This window comes from Macaca thibetana, chromosome 10 (assembly GCF_024542745.1).
Source record: "Macaca thibetana thibetana isolate TM-01 chromosome 10, ASM2454274v1, whole genome shotgun sequence".
Lineage (NCBI taxonomy): Eukaryota > Metazoa > Chordata > Mammalia > Primates > Cercopithecidae > Macaca > Macaca thibetana.
Genome location: NC_065587.1, coordinates 88,642,205 through 88,661,582, shown reverse-complemented (window position 1 = coordinate 88,661,582; position 19,378 = coordinate 88,642,205). Strand labels below are relative to the sequence as shown.

Sequence of the window (19,378 nt, the reverse complement as noted above, 5' to 3'; positions counted from 1 at the left end):
ATCCCAGCACTTTGGGTGGATCACCAAAAGTCAGGATTTCGAGACCTTCCTGGCCAACATGGTGAAACGCCGTCTCTACCAAAAATACAAAAATTAGCTGGGCGTGGTGGCGAGCGCCTATAACCCCAGCTACTCGGGAGGCTAAGGTGAGAGGATCACTTGGACCTGGGAAGCAGAGTCTGCCGTAAGCTGAGATCTCGACACTGTACTCCAGCCTGGGTGACAGAGCAAGACTCCCTCTCAAAAAAAAAAAAAAAAAAAAAAAAAAAAAAAAAAAAAAAAAAAAAGCAGTTTCAGCAGAAGGGAATTCAAAGCCATGCCTAGGCTCCTCTCTGAAGCTTCCCTGGAAATGATACTCGCTTCAAAACAAGTTCTTTAAGAGAAAAATACGCTGGAGGAGGAATACATACATCTTTTATTTGCTAGGTCAAGTATCATAGTGAGTGAAGTCTTAAAATCTTAAGAGAATTTCCTCTTTTGATCTAGGAGGAACATTTTTTGCAAAAGCTAAACCCACATAGATTCCCCCAGGGCAATGGAGAAAAGAAGTTAAAGTGAGTGAGTTGTATGTCTTGATCCATTGTCAACTATTGTCCGGTAGAATTGTGGGGACTTAGGGGACATCGGTAAAGGGGCAGGACGGGGAAGCAAGTACCCAGCTGCCAGAGGAGGGATCCACGACAGGTTAGGACATGGCCCGGAGCAGCAGGACGAGAACTGAATGACGAGAGAGGAAGTGGGACAGATGTTACTCTAGATGTCTGTGCTGTCAAATTCCTCAAAGCACATAAGTGCCATCAATGCCCATGTGCCCCTCAAAAAAAAAAAAAATCATGCACGCGAGATGTACTACACTGGATTTCCCTTTCTGTCAAGTGCTGCCTCTCCCCAGCAAGATTCCTCAGAAAAGGAAGACATCAACACGTTACAGATGTTTACATGAGGACGTCAACATTTTGGGTAGCCCAAACTCATTGATGGAGAAGTTGGAGAGACTGACGGAGCAATGTAGCCTCACTGAGCCCACTATTGACTCTGCTCTGTGGATTCATTTTTAGATAGACCTAGGCAGGGGGCACACACTTACTTAGTCCCATCTGGGCCAGTTCTTCAAGCTGAGCCTCCGACTTGGCTGTTGAAATGGCATAAGGCAACTTCAAGGTAAACGGCAGAACATCCCTGATTGTTCAGAAAAAGAGAGAATGTTTGTAATTACATGTCTGGTTTCTATCTGGTGTTTATTTTCATCATAGAGATGTTTTAGCTGAAACTGTTTAAAATGTCCTAAGTGGACACCATACCATATCAACCAGACGTTATCTTTCCTGGTGGTAAAACTTAACACTTACAATTCCTGTCTCATTATCACACTCAGGACAGGCTGAGAGAAAAGCCAGCATAGTTTCAGTATCAAAGTAGGGACCCAATTGCCCTGCTGAGTAGCTAAAAGGTATGTAGAGTTTACATCAGAATTGCTGACTCTGTTGGCAGATCTGGCACGCATATAAAACACTATGTACCAATTCGCTGCATGCCCATGTGAATGTTGGCCCGAAACTGCCTGGGCAGGAATGTGGAATCCTAAACTGAGATGAATTAGCCCATTGCCTTGCACACTGCAGGCTCTCAATGAGTATCTGTTGCCTTTACTTATGAAACCTTCCCATTAGAGCCCACACATTGGCCTTGGTGTGCTGGAGACAAAACTTTCTCCTGTGTTTGGAGGCAGAGCTTCTCCAATGTACAGAAAAATACCCAGGGTCTTCTTATACTGCATCCTCTGATTCCAGAGGTCTGGGAGGAACTGGAGATTTGGCATTTCTGCCAAGCTCTTAGAGGAGGCTGATGCTGCTGGACCCTAGACCGGACTTTGAACGGGAAAGCAAGTCTAAGCACCCAAGCAGCGTGGTGCCATGTGCAGATGAATAAACACACATGGCAGAGAGAGCAACAGATCCAACAGGAGAGAACCCAGCCAGCATCAGGGGCCTGCCACAGCCATGGGGCCATGACTTGCTTGCTTGGAAAGGGCAAAGGCAGACTTAAACATTTGCTCATGTTCATACACAAAGGTTAGGACCATGCTCTAAGCACTGATGAATTCCCCACAGGGCAAAGCACGACGCTGTCCTGACACAGACGGCAGAAAGTGCTTTTGAATGAATGAATGAATGAATGAATGAATATTCAATAACTATGGTGACTTAATCAAAAGGGAGGGTTTGTTTTTTTTTTTTCCAGTGGTGACAGTAGTCTTACAAAGAAATAATTATTCATTCATTTATTCCACAGATGTTTATGATCATCTGCGATGTGCCAGACATTGCATCAGGGGCTGGAAACAAAACAGACGGAAATTCCTACCTGCATGGAGCTCCACGTCAGGGGATACCGATAGATAATAAACAAATACACAATTTACAGAATCTACGAGAAGGAGATGCATGGATAAAAGTGAAGCAGGAAAGGAGAACAAAGGTGTTTGAGTGTGAAGGTGACCAGACAAGGCTTCATGAGCAGGCAGCATTTGACTGAAGATCTAATGGTGGCCAGGGGTTAAATCATGAGGGGAAGGAACTTTCAGGCAGCATGAGCAGCAGGTGCAAAGGCCCTGGGGTGGGGAGGGTCTGGCATGGATGAAGAACATCAAGGAGGCCACTGTGGCTGGAAGGTGCTACTAAGGAACAAAACTTGGAGTTCTGCCTGGATTTTGTCATCATGAGACATGCTGAGAATTTCCACTGGCAAGAATAATGATACCAAACAACCTATTGTTTACAGTAAAATTAGGCAACATTCTTGGATAAACCAGATTAAATCTGGATGACTGGAGAATTTTGGAGCCATGGAAGCTGTTAACAATGAATGACAAATTAGTGAGTCAATGAAAAGAAAAAAAAAAAAAAAAAAAGAATGTTTTGACACGGTACTATTCTGCTAAGGTAAAGCCAGGAGGCTGCTCTTTCTTGGGGGTCAGGCCCAGATCACCTCTTCCTTCCACGAGACCTTTCATTTGTCCTCAAATGTTGTGAGCACCCCCTTTGCTTGGCCACTTGTGTCTGCTTGAGATGAAGCAGGCAGCACTGCAGGGGATGGCTGTGTCTGTAATAGCTGCTGGCTGACCTGGCAGGGCGGCAACCCTGATGATAATCTCAAATGAAGATTAATGGGAACCAGAACCTTGTAACACCAAACTAGCCTGTAAATATATGTTTGTATGGCCGGACCAACTTAATTAAAATCTACTTTCCTCAGACAATTTGGGGGAAAAACTGCATACAACAAAACCAACCTATGTTTATATTAAGCTTTTACCTTGCTCAATGCAGTACCTGGAGCTTAAATATCATGTGACTGGTTTGGATTTTTCTTAATGATATATGACAGGAAGCCACACCTGTCCTTGGTTAATGGATGCTTTCAGGCTTTGATCTACTAGAAAATTAGATGTTGTATATGCATCCTCTCCCACTGTGCCAACCAGGGTGCATCCCAGCATCTTCACAAACACATGGACACACACAAGCACGTGCGTGTGCGGACACACACACTCACACAGGGATGCCTTTCCCTTATATCCTATTAAAGAAAGGGGCCTCAATTCTAAAGCTTGCATAACAGACAAACAAAAGCCATCATCTTCGATATAAATGCTTCACCCAAGACTTAAAACATGTACAGTCTAGATTTATTTTGTTTAACTTTGCTCTATACATAGATTTCTAAAGGGGAGGGGACAAAGATCATCAGGCAACTACTATTAAATTACAGCAGGCACTGTAACTCGTGTGGGGCCTGCAACAGCCCTGGGAGGAAGCCGTGATTTCCTCATTCTGTGGATCAGGAGCAGATGATGACGCAGACAGGTGAGGTCCCTAGCACACCCTCGCAGAGCTAATGGAGGCGAAGTGAGGGTCGAAACCCAGATGTGTTGGGCCCTAAGGTCTGTGCAGCTGAATAGTATGGTGGGAAAATACGGGCTTTGGCATTAAGGCAGGCCTGAGTTCAACTCCCACAACTGTCACTGATTGAATGATTGTGGGCACGTGCTTCACTTTTTCTGCCTCAGTGTTTTCATCATCCTAATTTACAGGGTTGCCATGAGGATTAGAAATATGTATGTATGGTGCTTAGCACAGATATAGAAGACCCCTAAAATTATGATTTCCTCTATTCCTCTATTCTGGTCTGAGGACAAGCAGCATCAGCCTCATCCCCTGGGAGTTTGCTGGAAATGCAAAATCTCAGGTACCACCCCAGACCCACTGAACCGGATTCTGCATTTTAACAAGACTCCAAATGACTCTAGTACTCTCGTTACTACACTGATAACACCAAATCAACAGAGTGCTGCCAGGCATTGGGGGCGAAGATGTGCAGTCACTATCTGTATTCTCAACAACACTTTTCAGTGAGCCTTCCCACCACGGCAAATCCTATGTTTATTGATTCACGAATTCTCCTGTGCAATGCATATTTGCATATTCGTGCTATGTGAAACACCAGAACCAATAATCCAATCATTTTCTTTACTTGAATATATTTATATAATAACAACCAACTAAAAAATGTCACAAATATTCTTGTAAGACTGGGTAAATCAACTACCAATTGCCAAGAACATAGATGAGTAGCATAGAAAGAGAAACAAAAACATCCAATATCTTTGCATTTTGGAACAAACCGAGAAATTCATCTTGGCCTTCCTAGCTGCAAAACATCAATGTTGGAGTTTTCCTCTAAGTACCTTATATATTGGTATCAAGCTTTATAGTTTATAAGGTTTCCATATACTTTATCTCCTTGGATCTTTAAACAGTCCTGGACAGCTGGCCCTCCAGTCTACCACCATGAACACTGATGGTATCTTTTCTATGCTATTGCCAAATATTGCTTTGTAGGTGTAATGATTTTTCCCAACAACTCCACAATTACCAAAAAGCAAACTGTGAAAAGTAAATATCAGCTGACTTCACCTCTGGCCAACATGTTAGCATTGATACTTACTCCTCCAAACTGGCTGACTTTAGGCCAGACCAGGTGTGCTTCCCTGGGGATGAGAGAGAGAGAGTGTGTGTGTGTGTCGGGGGCTGTGCTTCTGCACCAGCCTCCTCTCTTTGGGCAGCACATTTCCTTACACAGGCTCAAGTGATCCTGCCCAAATCATGGCAGGCAGGTTGCATCCTCTTGTGAGGTGCTCCCAGGTACTGGTCCCATTCTCAGTGAAGCCCTCACTTTCCTCCTGCTCGTAAGCAGCACTGAATTCCTCCTCTGGAAGTGCCTCCCCTTCCTGAGGCCATTTATTATGTGGCTTCAGCTGACCTGGAGACTTCAGGGGTAAAGAGCTTAGTGGCTCCCGGCTGGGCACGGTGGCTCATGCCTGTAAGCACTTTGGGAGGCCGAGGCGGGCAGATTGCCTGTCGGGAGTTCGAGACCAGCCTGGCCAACATGGTGAATCCCTGTCTCTACTAAAAATACAAAAATTAGCTGGGCATGGTGGTGCATGCCTGTAATCCCAGCTACTCAGGAGACTGAAGCAGGAGAATCGCTTGAACCCAGGAGGTGGAGGTTGCAGTGAACCAAGATCACACCATTGCACCCCAGCCTGGGCAACAAAAGCAAAACTCCAGCTCAAAAAAAAAAAAAAAAAAAAGAGCGTAGTGCCTCCTGCCCTCTGGCAGAGTCTAGTCAACAGGCACTTAGACTTTGAGAAACAACCTAATCCTTAAATTAAAATAAACTGAGCCAAACTCAAATAAACTCCCCAGCCTATATGTGTGATTGCTGTGAGAAGTCATGTCTGAAAACATCCTAGTAACACATTTTCCTGTCTCTGCCATATCAGCGGCCATGGACAGACAGAAAAGGTCAAATTGAGTCCAGCCCCATAAGAGGAGGCAATGCCAATCCCTGCAAATAACAAGAATTTTGATCTTAATTACTGAAAAAACACTTGATGTGAAAAAACTGTTATTGCTAAAAAGAAAAAAAAAATGGAAAAAAAAAAAGAAAGCCTTTCACACTCTGTTTACTCTGGTTAATATTCTGATTTTGGGCCGGGTGCGGTGGCTCACACCTATAATCCCAGCACTTTGGGAGGCCAAAGCGGGTGAATCACCTGAGTTTAGGAGTTCAAGACCAGCCTGGCCAACATGGTGAAACCCCGTCTCTACTAAAAATACAAAAAATTAGTCAGGCATAGTGGCAGGCGCCTGTAATCTCAGCTACTCAGGAGGCTGAGTCGGGAGAATTGCTTGATCCTGGGAGGCAGAGGTTGTAGTGAGCTGAGATTGTGCCACCGTACTCCAGCCTCCTGGGTGACAGAGTGAGACTTCGTCTTAAAGGAAAAAAAAAAAAAAAAAAAAAAAGGAAAAAAGAATCTGATTTTGGAGTTAATGTTGTGTAGAACAAAATAGCTGCTTTGGTTATGAAAAGGACGTGAGTACCCAGTTGGCCTGAAGGACAAGACTGACGGGCCGGTTTAAGGAACCCACATTTGTAGAATGAACTCCATCCCTTGCAGAGTTTTCAGAGGCATTATCATGAACCTTTCAATGTCACAGCTTTGCATGCTCAGTCCCTTTCTGTGTGTATGTGTGTGTGTGCGTGCACGTGTGTGCATGTGTGCATGTTTCCTGCTTGATGGGTCTGGCTGAAAGGAGCCTTGGGAGCAGCTTGAAGAAATAATCATATGAAGGAGAATTTATGTTTGGAGGGGTTGGGGTAGTTGTTTTGACCTGAAGCCTGGCATGGTGTGAACTTGGTGAACCTGTTCACTTGGTGAACATTTCACTTAAGTAACCAGTCTTACTCTACCAACATCAAATAGGTGGCCAGCCTCCTAGATCCTTTAAGAAACCTCAGGCTAATTATATCCCACACACCAAACAGGGCGTTGAAACCATATGAGAGGAAAAGGCCTTACCTGCTGATGCAGTAGAAAGCAATGAGCCGGAATAAATCTGCAAAACTGATTCCTGAGCCTTCCAGGGAAAAGGCTGGAAAAGAGATTTCAGAAAGCAGCTGATTCTCCCTGAGCACGTTCTGGGACAGGAAGAGCCCCCTAACACCACGTGTGTGGGACCATCTGAGTACTCTCAAACAAACTACCGTGTGGCTTATCAGAACCAGCTGTGCGGAGGAGGCATGTCAGCCAGTGGCCACCGGTAAACAGTCGATGATCTGGAAGTTCATCGCTTGACTCATTCCGAGCACATGCTCCAGTGCTTGGCAAACAGACCAGGACAGACTCAAGTTGCACAACTGTCTTTTTTTTTTTTTTTTTTTTTAGCTTCAGAACACAAAGGGCAGGGGACAAGGGGCCAGTCTGTCTGGATTGTATCAGCACAGGACAGGGCTTGGGGAACACCAAGACACCTACTCCCCTTGATCCCTTGACCCTCCTAGGACACACACTTCCTTGGTCACTCCTTTTTGTCATAACAGGGCACCTGTGATAAAAGCACACGGGAGAAGGAATGTAGAGCTGGGAGGATACAACGAGGTTCCCCAAAATCAGCTTTTGGTTAAATTCAACATGAAAGATTCCAAAACTGGCCGGGCATAGTGGCTCATGCCTATAATCCCAGCACTTTGGGAGGCCGGGGAGGGAGGATCTCTTGAGCCCAGGAGTTTGAGACCAGCCTGGGCATTACAGTGAGACTACATCTCTCTTTTTTTTTTTTTCTCTCTCTCTCTCTCTCTCACTTTTTTTTTAAAACAAAAATTCTAAAACCCATTTACTTGGAGTGTTGTTCCCCCCCTCCACCCCTGCGCCAGTGTACACATTTTCTAACACAGAAGACATATTCTGGGCTGGCTGCAGTGGCTTGTGCCTGTAATCCCAGCACTTTGTGAGGCCAAGGTGGGTGGATCACCTGAGGTCAGGAGTTCGAGACCAGCCTGGCCAACATGGCAAAAACTCATCTCTACTAAAAATACAAAAATTAGCTGGATGTGGTGGCACACGCCTGTAATCCCAGCTATTCGGGAGGCTGAGACAGGAGAATCACTTGAACCTGGGAGGAGGCTGCAGTGAGCCAACATCGAGCCACCGCACTCTAGCCTGGGTGACAGAGCAAGAATCTGTCTCAAAAAAAAAAAAAAAAAAAGAAGACACATAGTGGCAAGATGGTGTGGTATTTTGCTCATCTTCCAAATACTGGAGCAGCAAGTGGTCTGACTTCAAATACTCATGAATTTGCCAGCCAGCCGTCACGCAACCTCAGCTGAGCAACTCACACTGTTATTCCTCCTAACAGTGAAATATCCTCAGTTTTATGAAGATTTCCTCAATCCGATGCGTTTCTTCTCACTCCATACCCTCATTTATTTTGCTTATTTGCTTTGTTTCTTTTTGAGACAGAGTTTCGCTGTTGTTGCCCAGGCTGGAGTGCAGTGGCGCGATCTCGGCTCACTGCAACCTCCACCTCCCAGGTTCAAGCGATTCTCCTGTCTAAGCCTCCCAAGTAGCTGGGATTACAGGCATGTACCAACAGGCCTGGCTAATTTTGTATTTTTAGTAGAGATGGGGTTTCTCCATGTCAGGCTGGTCTTGAACTGCTGACCTCCGGCAATCCGCCCACCTCAGCCTCCCAAAGTGCTGGGATTACAGGCGTGAGCCACTGCGCCCAGCCGCTTATTTACTTTTTTGTATTATTTTGTTTATTTCTGTAGCACTCCCAAAAACTATCCATACCTCTACACATATACCATCACAGACACACAGAAACAACAAACACACATGTGTGCCACCATTTGTAGAGTTAAGTAGGAGAGAACTGATTTGGAGCAGATTAGCTTCTCCAAGCCTTGGTTTTCTCATCTGGAAAATGGACTCTAACAGTACTTTCCTTATCTCCCAGAAGGGTGGTGTGGGGAGCTGAAATTTTAAAAAATGAAATAATTTATGTGAAAGCACTGTATCCAAATATGAGATATTGTTCATTATTAAGCTGCACTGTCCGTAAGTTATGACAAAATATCTGAATATTTATTTATTTGAGATAGAGTATTGCTCTGTTGCCTAGGCTGGAGTGCAATGGCACGATCTCGGCTCACTGTAACCTCCGCCTCCTGGGTTCAAGGGATTCTCCTGCCTCAGCCTTCTGAGCAGATAGGATTACAGGCTTGCGCCACCACACCTGGTTAATTTTTGTGTTTTTAGTAGAGATGGGGTTTCACCATGTTGCCCAGGCTGGTCTCGAACCCCTGGCCTCAAGTGATCTGCCTACCTCAGCCTCCCTGAATGTTTTTATAGCAAGTCCTTCCTTCACCTCAATTCACAGAGAAAATAAACAGGCCCTGGCTGGGAAGGGGCCATTGCAGTGGGACCCAGGCCTGTGGTAACTAGTTATGACCAGGCTAATGCTTTATTTAAACAAGCTCTATTAACCACTTGAAGTCACCTGGAGAGAATTAGGGAAGTGATAGAGGCCTCGTCAAATTATGGGGGAAAAACCTTTGGCCACAAGGACCTCAATGAATAACCAGGAAGCTTCTACACACATTGCCCACACTTCTGGAAGAGGAAAGGAAGTGGCTTCCGACCAACACATCCCGTGCTCCACTTTGGACATTAGGGAGGAATTTCAAAACCAGTTAGATCTGTGGCGTCTTGCCTCGTGGACTTTTACATATATATTTTCTGTTGGGCTGTTTTTTCATTTTTAAGACACAGTCTGGCTCTGTCGCCTAGGTTGGAGTGCAGTGGCACGATCATGGCTCACTGCACTTAAGTGATCCCACCTCAGCCTCCTGAGTAGCTGGGACTACAGGCGTGTGCCACCATGCCTGGCTAATTTTATTTTTTCTTTTTTTTGTAGAGATGGAGTTTTGCCACGTTGCCCAGGCTGGTCTCAAACTCCTGAGCTCAAACAACGCTCTGGCCTTGGCCTCCCAAAGTGCTAGGTAGGATTACAGGTGTGAGCCACGGTGCCCAGCCCCTCACAGACTTTCAAAAGTCAATTCAGAATTCCTCAATTAATTCACTTAATATAAATTCATTATCAATTCACCTAACACATTATTAACTCAATATGAATTCATTACCTTTCAAAGAGTGGGTTTGCAATGTACCTTGTGGTTGCATCCTAATGCATTTACATTATTGGCTGGGTTCCACCTGCTCGTGCGCCTTTCAGGAGGAAGATTTTCCCTGGCATCCATGACCTTGTGGCCTTGTGAGATTCAGGTTCACAGTTGAGCTGGAGGTGGATCACAGTCAGCCTGGCAGGCTTTACCCTCCACTGACTGAGTTAAAGGTCATTTGGCTCAGCAAGATTGTGCCCTCCCGGCTGAGTAGAATCTCATCTCAGCCCTGAACTTGACCTCCATCTACAGCTTCAGCTTCTCCAAATGCAGGAGGTGAGGTGCTGGGAAATCGGGAAGCAAGAGATTGGAATCCCAGGCTCTGTCCGTCTTGCTTCTGAGCTCTCTCCTCCAGGCCTGCTCCTCCCACTCCTCCCCCTTTGATGTGCAGATCCATCTTCCGATCCTTTCTTGGAGGCTGGCAGTACATCAGAACTGCCTGTTCCCTTTTTTATTTACAACTTGGCCTCCCGACACTTCACATTTCCAATGACCAATCATGGAACAGCAGAAAGGAAACCAACACTACTGAACACCACTCTCCCTTCAAAATATTCGTCAAAAGGTTGGATTCTGCCTCTGATGAGCTGCATTTCATAGAAGACTGAACACTGATTGCCTGGAGGGAACAGGTCTGCTCAGGGATTATTTATTCACGAAGAAGTGCAGACACATGCTTTAGGATTAGATCCTGTAAAAGGGCTCTCTCACTACAGTCTCCTTGCAACTTAGTCATTGGTTCCACTTAACTGGGTAGTCGGAGAGAAAGTCAACCTCTATTAGTTCCCTACCATATGCCATGCAGTAGGCTGCACACTTAATATTCAGGTTGTTTGACTCATTAACAACTCAGAGGTTACCATCACCCCATTATACAGATGAGAAAACTGAGGCTCCTGGAGTAGGTTACCTGCCTAGTCATTCAATGCCAAGACTCAGACCCATATCTGCCCATCTCAAAACCAGAGCTCCTTCCACTTCCACTCCCTGCAGAGCCCCGCGGCCCTCATGTCAGTCAGGACCTGAGCATCCAATGACCACTTACTGTATGTGCTTTCCTTTATGGCAAATTCCTTGAGTGGGGCCCCAAATTCACAGGGCAGGCGGAGGGAGAGGACTTTCTTCTGCATTTTGGTAGATTTATGAACCAGGAAGATCTAGTGGAGGGAAAAGAAATAAAGCTTTAGGAAATATTTAGAACGTTGGAACCCAAGAATCTGGCTTCCCTCACAGCCAATGAATACAGCCCCTTCATATCCACACTGCATGGCTCCATGGAGGACACTCTCCTGCCCAGGCTGCAGACACCTTTGTTCATTACTGGCTTCAAAAGAATCCTGTTTTCCTCTGACAGAAGCTTCTCCGTGGGGCTAAGAATTCCCCTAGTCTGCATAAGCATTTTCAGTTCAGTGACTGTTTTACTGCTGGAGTTACATTCTCCAGCCCTGTCTTATATGATGTCTTATATGAGTTATATTCTCCAGTCCCTGTCTTATATATCTTGGTTGGTGAAACCTAAATTCTAAACACAGGTAACATGGCTAAACCATAGGTGAATTGGGAGTTCATTGGTTAACTTGGCTTCCAAGGATATTTACAAAAGAACTTTAAGTTTGTTGCCAACAGTGAAAAAGCAGAAGTTGCTTTGTTTGTCATTTTCAAATTGAAATCTGAATTTCTAGCTCCTCCTGGAAAATGAGATGACACAGTATGACCAAACAACAATCTACTGGAGCTGAAAAATGGCCGTTCCATTTGGGCGATGGGTGGATGCATGCTCAAGTTCACCCCAGTGGACATGGAGGCTGTCCATTTATTCCTGAGTCACTTCACATTCTACCAGTTCCCTCAAGATCCTAATATTGTCTTTAGACACGTGCTTTAAAACAGCCCAATTCCTAGTGCTGATCTCAGGACACCATTCTGGCCCTCATCACTGCAGAGGTAATTATGCTGTGTACTGTTGTGCAGGCCGTGCACTGCACAACTCCAGGAGGTACCATTCACCTAGTCTACGAATGAAGTGACTCTCCCTGGAGTGTGGCGTGTGGCAGCCCAGCTGAGTCCTGGCTCCCTTCTGTGGAACATGACCCTTCTCCAAGGATCTTATTCTGTCTGTCACGCTTCTTTAGCTACTTCTCTTTCCTCTGCATTTAAACACCTTACTCTCTACCTCTTCTCTCCCCTACCTTTCTACAGCCTTTCATTTTTTCCCCACCTAATCTTTGCTCCTCTCTTTATCTCCAGTTAATAGCTTGTAAGATACTTTATTTAGGGGGTGGGAAGATGGGTATGGGACTTGAGTATCTGGTGAAGAGTGAGGCTGGAAGACCTTGAGTTCTCTTTTCTCCTGGCACCATGGGGATGAATCCATAGGATTCATCCAGTAGCGGGTTCTGGGAGTCAGTGCCTCTGCGACACCCTAAAACTGAAGCAGATGCTTCCTAAGTAGCATCCTGATGGGTAAGAGGCCGAAGCACTGCGGAGAGGCAGCTGTTGGTTGTTAGGAGAGGAAGTATCACTCCCTTTTACAGGTGGAGATCCCCCTGAGCCTTGGGGTTGGGGAGTGCAACCTCTAGGCCTTATTTTTTGAGGACTGCAGGCTTACATTATATCAGGGGTTGGCAAAGTCTGGCTTGCAGATGAAATCCATCCTGCCATCTGCTTCTGAGTAAAGTTGTATTGAAACACAGCCAAGCCTGATCATTTACATATTGTCTATGGCTGCTTTTGCATGACAATAGCATAGTTGAGTAGTTGTGACAGAGACTGTATGGCCTGCAAAGCCAAAAATATTTCACTTTGCCCTTTATAGAAACAGTTTGTGGATGCCTATCTTAGATTGTAGAATAATTAAGTGTGGGCACCCCAAAAGCCCACTTCACTCATGCCTCCATGGCCAGTCTCTGAAATCCTCCTCCTTCACACACTTTCAGCCACCTGCTTTTCTGTCTCTTCTTTTTTTATTTTATTTTATTTTATTTTATTTTATTTTATTTATTTTATTTTGAGATGGAGTCTGGCTCTGTCATCCAGGCTGAAGTGCAGTGGTGTAATCTCAGCTCACTGCAACCCCCACCTCCTGGTTCAAGCGATTCTCCTGCCTCAGCCTCCGGAGTAGCTGGGGTTACAGGAGCATGCCACCATGCCTGGCTAATTTTTGCATTTTTAGTAGAGACAGGGTTTCGCCATGTTGGCCAGGCTGGTCTGGAACTCCTGACCTCAAGTGATCTGCTTGCCTTGGCCTCCCAAAGTGCTGGGATTACAGGCCTGAGCCACCATGCCTGGCCTCTCCCTTCATTATTCTTGACTGTCCTGGTCCACGTTACTCCTGTCCTGGCCCTGCCCTCAACCTGCCCAATCTCATCAGGCAGGCCCTGTGCAGGGATCAGGCAGGCGGATGGAGAGAACATGCCTGGCTTGTTTCCCACGCAGGTCTCAGCAAGAGTGGACGTGCCCTACCCTGGGAGGGGGAGCTGGGCAGGGTGTTGCCTAGCTCTGCAGCAACTTCTGTCTTTGGCATTGTTTGCAGAAACGCAAGAGCAGACAATTCAACAGGCTGAAAGTGAGGCTTCACAGGAGGTGAGGAAATCCTGATCCTACAGAGCAAAACTAGAGGCAGCAGCTCTGTGTTATGGCCAAGGGATTCTTTGCAAAGATGAGAAAGCACCATGCCTTGTTCCCCTGAGCATGTTCTAGCAGATGTCTTAGTTCTGCCTGTTTCTGCCTGATGAGCAATAAAGAAAGATTCATATGTTTTTTAAAAAGTGAGAACAGACAGACTCTCACTGCTAGGAAATTCAAAAATATATTTGGTGCCCAATTCTTATGACATTCCTCAGCTGGCTACTAATGGGATTTTCCCCTTGCTTCTCCATCTAGTTCTTAGTCTCTATCTTGTGTTGTGCGTGAAGTCTTATTTTATCTGTGACTTACTGTATTTACCCTTTGGAAGTAGACACTGTACACAAGTGCTATCCTCTATAACTTTGTACTACAGTGAAAATGTTCCATATTCTGCACCATCTAATACGGTAGCCGGCCGAGGCCAGAAAGCACTTAAAATGTGGCTATGGTAACTGAGGGGCTGAATTTCTAATTTTGTTTGCTTTAATTCTTGTAAATTTAAAGAGCCACATGGGGCAAGAAGCTACTATATTGGACAGCACAAGAGATACCAATCACTTTTTTTTTTTTTTTGAGACCGATTCTCACTCTGTCGCCCAGACTGGAGTGGAGTGGCACAATCTCTGCTCACGGCAACCTCCACTTCCTGTGTTTAAGTGATTCTCCTGCCTCAGCCTCCTGAGTAGCTGGGATTACAGGCATGTGCCACCACACCGGGCTAATTTTTGTAATTTTAGTAGAGATAGGGTGCCACTGTGTTGCCCAGGCCGGTCTTGAAATCCAGGCCTCAAGTGATCTGTCCGCTTTGGCCTCCCAAAGTGCTGGGGTTACAGGCATGAGACACTGTGTCCAGCCCCAGTCGCTTTCTTGAGGACCTTTCGCAAGTCGTGGAGTGGTCTGGATAGGACGGACAGTGGTCTTGGATAGACAGTAGCTGAGGAAACCATATTAGACTTTGGTCTGTGTGGAAAGCCCAGGGAAAAGAGGACTACAGAGCAGGCAAGTCTGTGGACACAGAACTTTTGAAGGCTGGGTCCCAAGTTGGATGGCTGGACCCTGGCAGAGCTCCCAGACTCAGAAGGAGAGGAAGGCAGCAGAGGCCACCAAGGATCCCAGACCCAGGCTCATCCTCAGTGTCTGGGCTCAAGAGGTCAGACCCAGGCTTCTGGCCAGTGGCCCCTACCCGCTACCTAGATGCCCAGTTACTCTGCTGAATCCTTGTATCTCCCATGGTAACTGAGCAGATAAAGACAGAAAGACACGCTGTGAAGGGCTCTGTTCCTGGGTTTCCAGAATATTTCTGCATGAAAACCAGTTACACATCAGGAAACATGCTCCTTACAAGTTGGGAAGAACTTTCTGGAACTAACTCCAGGTGTTTTTCTTTAAGCCGGCAGCAGTCCTGCCTGCCTCAACCTGCTTCCCGAGGTTCTGAGTCTTACCCCCGGAGGCTGGGCCTGCAGGACCTCTGCTGCCTCCTCCTCACTCAGACCCAGCTGCAGCCATATGGGGTGGGTGTGGAGAAGCCGGTCCAAGATGCTGAGCCTGTTGGAGAGGCTGTCATAGCCTGAGTCCCGGGCACAGGTCTTCACGTCCTCTTCCTCGGAATAGCCACCATCCTTGTGTCTTACCATGCTAGGAGAAAGAGAAGTGGCAGGGTCAGCGGGCTACAGTACCATTTCCCTAATGAGGAGACCGTCCCTACAAGTTCATAGGCCAGGCTTGCCACCGCACATACCCCATCTTGTGATTGCCCCCTTAATCATCTTCTCTTCCAGACTGAAAGCTTTCTGAGGGCAGACACATTGTTTTATTTTACTCTATATCTCTAATATTAAAAAGAACACTTTGCACTGGACAGACCTGACCTTCTATTTCTAACCCCATTTTCAAAAGTTCTAAGCATCCGAAATGCCGTTTATTCAGGCTTTGTCTTCTGACATAAAACATATCTTTTCTTTTTCTTTTTTTTTTGAGATGGAGTCTCATTCTGTTGCCCAGGCTGGAGTGCAGTGGCGCGATCTGGGCTCACTGCAACCTCCGTCTCCTGTGTTCAAGTGATTCTCCTGCCTCAGCCTCCCGAGTAGTGGGGATGACAGGCACCCGCCACCATGCCTGGCTAATTTTTGTATTTTTAATAGAGATGGGGTTTCGCCATGTTGGCCAGGCTGGTCTTGAACTCCTGACCTCAGATGATCCGTCCACCTCAGCCTCCCAAAGTGCTGGGATTACAGGCGTGAGCCACCCCGCCTGGCTGACATAAAACATTTCAAACTTTGAGAACAGAACCCTAAATGTGAAATAGCATAGATGGCAACCGTGAGATCCTAATGCTCAGTAGCATTCTCATAAGCACAGCCATGCCCCAGTCTAAAGGCAAATGCACTCACACAGATTTATTTTGTACCTGAATGATTGGATTTTATTTCTTCTCACAAATCTAAGTATTTTTATTACTGACATTATTTATAATAAAACTTCACAGAGGAGTGATGCTGTGCTATTTGTAAAATCATGTCGACGTTCTTTATAATAACTAAGACGTGGAAACAACCCAAATGTCTGTCAGTTGATGAGTGGATGAACAAAATGTGGCTGAGTGTGGCGGCTCACGCCTGTAATCCCAGCACTTTGGGAGGTTGAGGCGGACAGATCACTTGAGCCCAGGAGTTCGAAGCCAGCCTGTGGAACACGGCGAAATCCTATTTCTACTAAAAATACAAAAATCAGCCAGGTGTGGTCAGGTGCACCCGTAGTCCCAGCTACTCAGGAGGGTGAGGTGGGAGGATCGCTTGAGCCTGGGAAGTTAAGGCTGAAGTGAACCATGATCCCACCAGTGCACTCCAGCCTGGACAACAGGAGTGAGACCCTGTCTCAAAAAAAGAAAAAAAAAAGAGTAATCTATTCTTACAATGGAATATTATTCAGCCATAAAAAGGAATAGAGCACGGATGCATGCTGCAACATGGATAAACTTGGAAAGCATTATGTTCAGTGACAGAAGCCAGATGTATAAGGCCACATACTGAATGACTATTTACATGAAATATCCAGAACGGGCAAATCTACAGAGACACAAAGTAGATTAGTGGGTGCCAGAGAATGAGGGAGAGAAAAGAGAATGGGGAGTGACTGCAAACAGGTACCGGTTTCTTTCTTCTGGGGTGATGGAAATGTTCTGGTATTAGACAGTGGTAATAATTGCACAATGTGTGAATGTACTAAAAACCCATGAATCATACACGTTAAAAGTGTGAATTTTATGGTATGTGAATTATATCTTAATGACCAAACCATACTGACGTCCTTTTGGTGCCAATACTGGTTCTGTCAGTGAGTGTTTAATTCCCATTTCACCAATGAGAAGACTGAAGCCTAAGAAGTTACTGAGCTGTCCTGAGTGATAACAGCCTTGAAACAGCGGAGCTAGAAATTACACATACTCTGATAATTTATCCAACATGTGGGTTCCAAGTCAGGTCAGGGACACAGGGGTGAGGGGACAGAGGTCAGGTCAGGTCAGGGACACAGGGGTGAGGGGCACAGAGGTCAAGGACACTGGGCAGTTTGTATCCATGTAGTGGCTGTTGTGTGCCAAGCCCTTTACCTACCTTCTCTCATTTACTCCTCTCGACAGCCCTGAACCACAGGCACCATGATCCCAGTTTTACAGAGAACTAGGAGACTGAGCCCAGGTCAGGACCTTGCTCAAGGTCAAGCCCCTCGTTAGAGGGAGGGGCTGACATTCCCATCCAAGGCAGCTTCGCTCTGGGTTCTCTCCCCCTTTGCCAAACTCAGAACTGACACTTTCCCTGGCTCTCAAGGAGCAGGTCATCAAGCCCTATCCTGGGGCAGCCAAGGGACACCAGACCTAACCATTCATGTCCAAACAAGCAGGTTTAGCTTGGGGTACATATGGTCTTCAATCCTCTAAACCCAAAGGAACTCAACAGTGTGATCTAGATAATGTCTTTAGCACTGAGAAGGATGGATAATGAAACCGAATGTATGATGAGAGTTATAAAAAGGAAATTAAAGAAAGGAAGTGTGATAGTTCCACATGGACAACTCTACTCCTAAGAGGTGGGACTGAATTTAGAAGAAGCCAACCTATGCCGATCATTTTTGGGTGTGCAGACTCAATAATAATACCCAGTGTTGGCATGTGGCCTGGCCAGATATCCCATCCTAACTTCTCTCCATCACCTTCGTGACTTTCTGCAGGCCTGAGGAATCTCACTCATTCATTCAAGATTTATCTTTTTATTTCTTCTCAAACATATGAACGCTTTGCTCAACTTCTGCTACAAGTTTCCAGGTAGGAGACTCTGCGCCAAAAAGAATAGTTTCTCCTTCTGCAAATGCCATTCCAGCACCTGCAGGTATTAGGAAGTGAATATTTGCAGTTAAAAAAAAACATACTCTTCAAAGTGAAGCTGGTGTTAAAATTCCTTTCATAGAAGGCAAAAGAGCCAGCTTTAGACAAGTGATTCTCAACCCTGGCTGCTGATAAAAATCACCTAAAAAAGCCAGGTGTGGAGGGCCGGGCGCAGTAGCGCACGCCTGTAATCCCAGCACTTTGGGAGGCTGAGGCAGGTGAATCACGAGGTCAGGAGATCGAGCCCATCCTGGTTAACACAGTGAAACCCCGTCTCTACTAAAAATACAAAAATTAGCCGGGCGTGGTGGTGGGCGCCTGTAGTCCCAGCTACTTGGGAGGCTGACGCAGGAGAATGGCATGAACCCAGAAGGTGGAGCTTGCAATGCGCCGAGATCGTGCCACTGCACTCCAGCCTGGGCGACAGAGTGAGAGTCTGTCTCGGGGGGGAAAAAAAGAAAGCCAGGTGTTGTGGCTAAACCTGTAATCCCAGCACTTTGGGAGGCTGAGGCAGGCAGATGACCTGAGACCAGGAGTTCAAGACCAGCCTGGCCAACACAGTGAATCCCCGTCTCTACTAAAATACAAAAAGTAGCTAGGAGTGGTGGTGGGCGCCTGTAGTCCCAGCTACTCAGGAGGCTAGGGCGAGAGAATCGCTTGAACTTGGGGAGGTGGAGATTGCAGTGAGTGGAGATTGCGCCACTGCACTCTAGCCTGGGCGACAGAGCAAGAGCCTGTCTCAAAAAGAAAGAAAGAAAAAAAAAAGCCAGGTGCAGTGGCTCACGCCTGTAATTCCAGCACACTTTGGGAGGCTGAGGCGGTTGGATCACCAGAAGTCAGGAGTTCAAGACCAGTCTGGTCAACATGGTGAAACCCTGTCTCTACTAAAAATACCAAAATTAGCTGGGCATGGTGGCGCACACCTGTAGTCCCAGCTACTCGGGAGGCTGAGGCAGGAGAATAGCTTGAACTTGGGAGGCAAAGTTTGCAGTGAGCTGAGATCATTCCACTGTACTCCAGCCTGGGCAACAAAGCAAGACTCCATCTCAAAAAAAAAAAAAAAAATTCCCAGGGGATTTCAATGTGCAACCAAGTTTATAACCACTACTTTGGATCAGTGTTTGTCAAACTTGAGCGCCTGTGTGAAAGTCACCTGGGGTTTGTTAAGCCACAGATTCCTGATTTCAGACTCACAGCTTCTGCAGGCGTGGCGTGAGCCAGAGACATTGCATTTCTAACAAGCTCTCAGTGACCAATCTGAGGACAACACTGTAAGGAGCATTT

The 19,378-nt window shown here is 46.1% G+C and overlaps 2 protein-coding genes across 11 annotated transcripts in view; both read right to left on the bottom strand.

Moving 5' to 3' along the window:
- Positions 1 to 19,378, bottom strand: part of NAA20 (N-alpha-acetyltransferase 20, NatB catalytic subunit) — a 710,789-nt gene that overhangs the window by 65,641 nt on the left and 625,770 nt on the right. The window lies entirely within an intron of this gene.
- RIN2 (Ras and Rab interactor 2) overlaps positions 1 to 19,378 on the bottom strand; it is a 252,085-nt gene that overhangs the window by 31,977 nt on the left and 200,730 nt on the right. For 9 of the 10 annotated variants that reach the window (XM_050805778.1, XM_050805780.1, XM_050805777.1 and 6 more), the window contains 4 exons: positions 15,159 to 15,351; positions 11,135 to 11,246; positions 6,926 to 6,998; positions 1,088 to 1,179 (listed from right to left, as the gene is read on the bottom strand). In XM_050805778.1, coding sequence (XP_050661735.1) covers positions 1,088 to 1,179; positions 6,926 to 6,998; positions 11,135 to 11,246; positions 15,159 to 15,351 — 470 coding nt within the window. The other variant, XM_050805787.1, reaches the window with a different exon arrangement.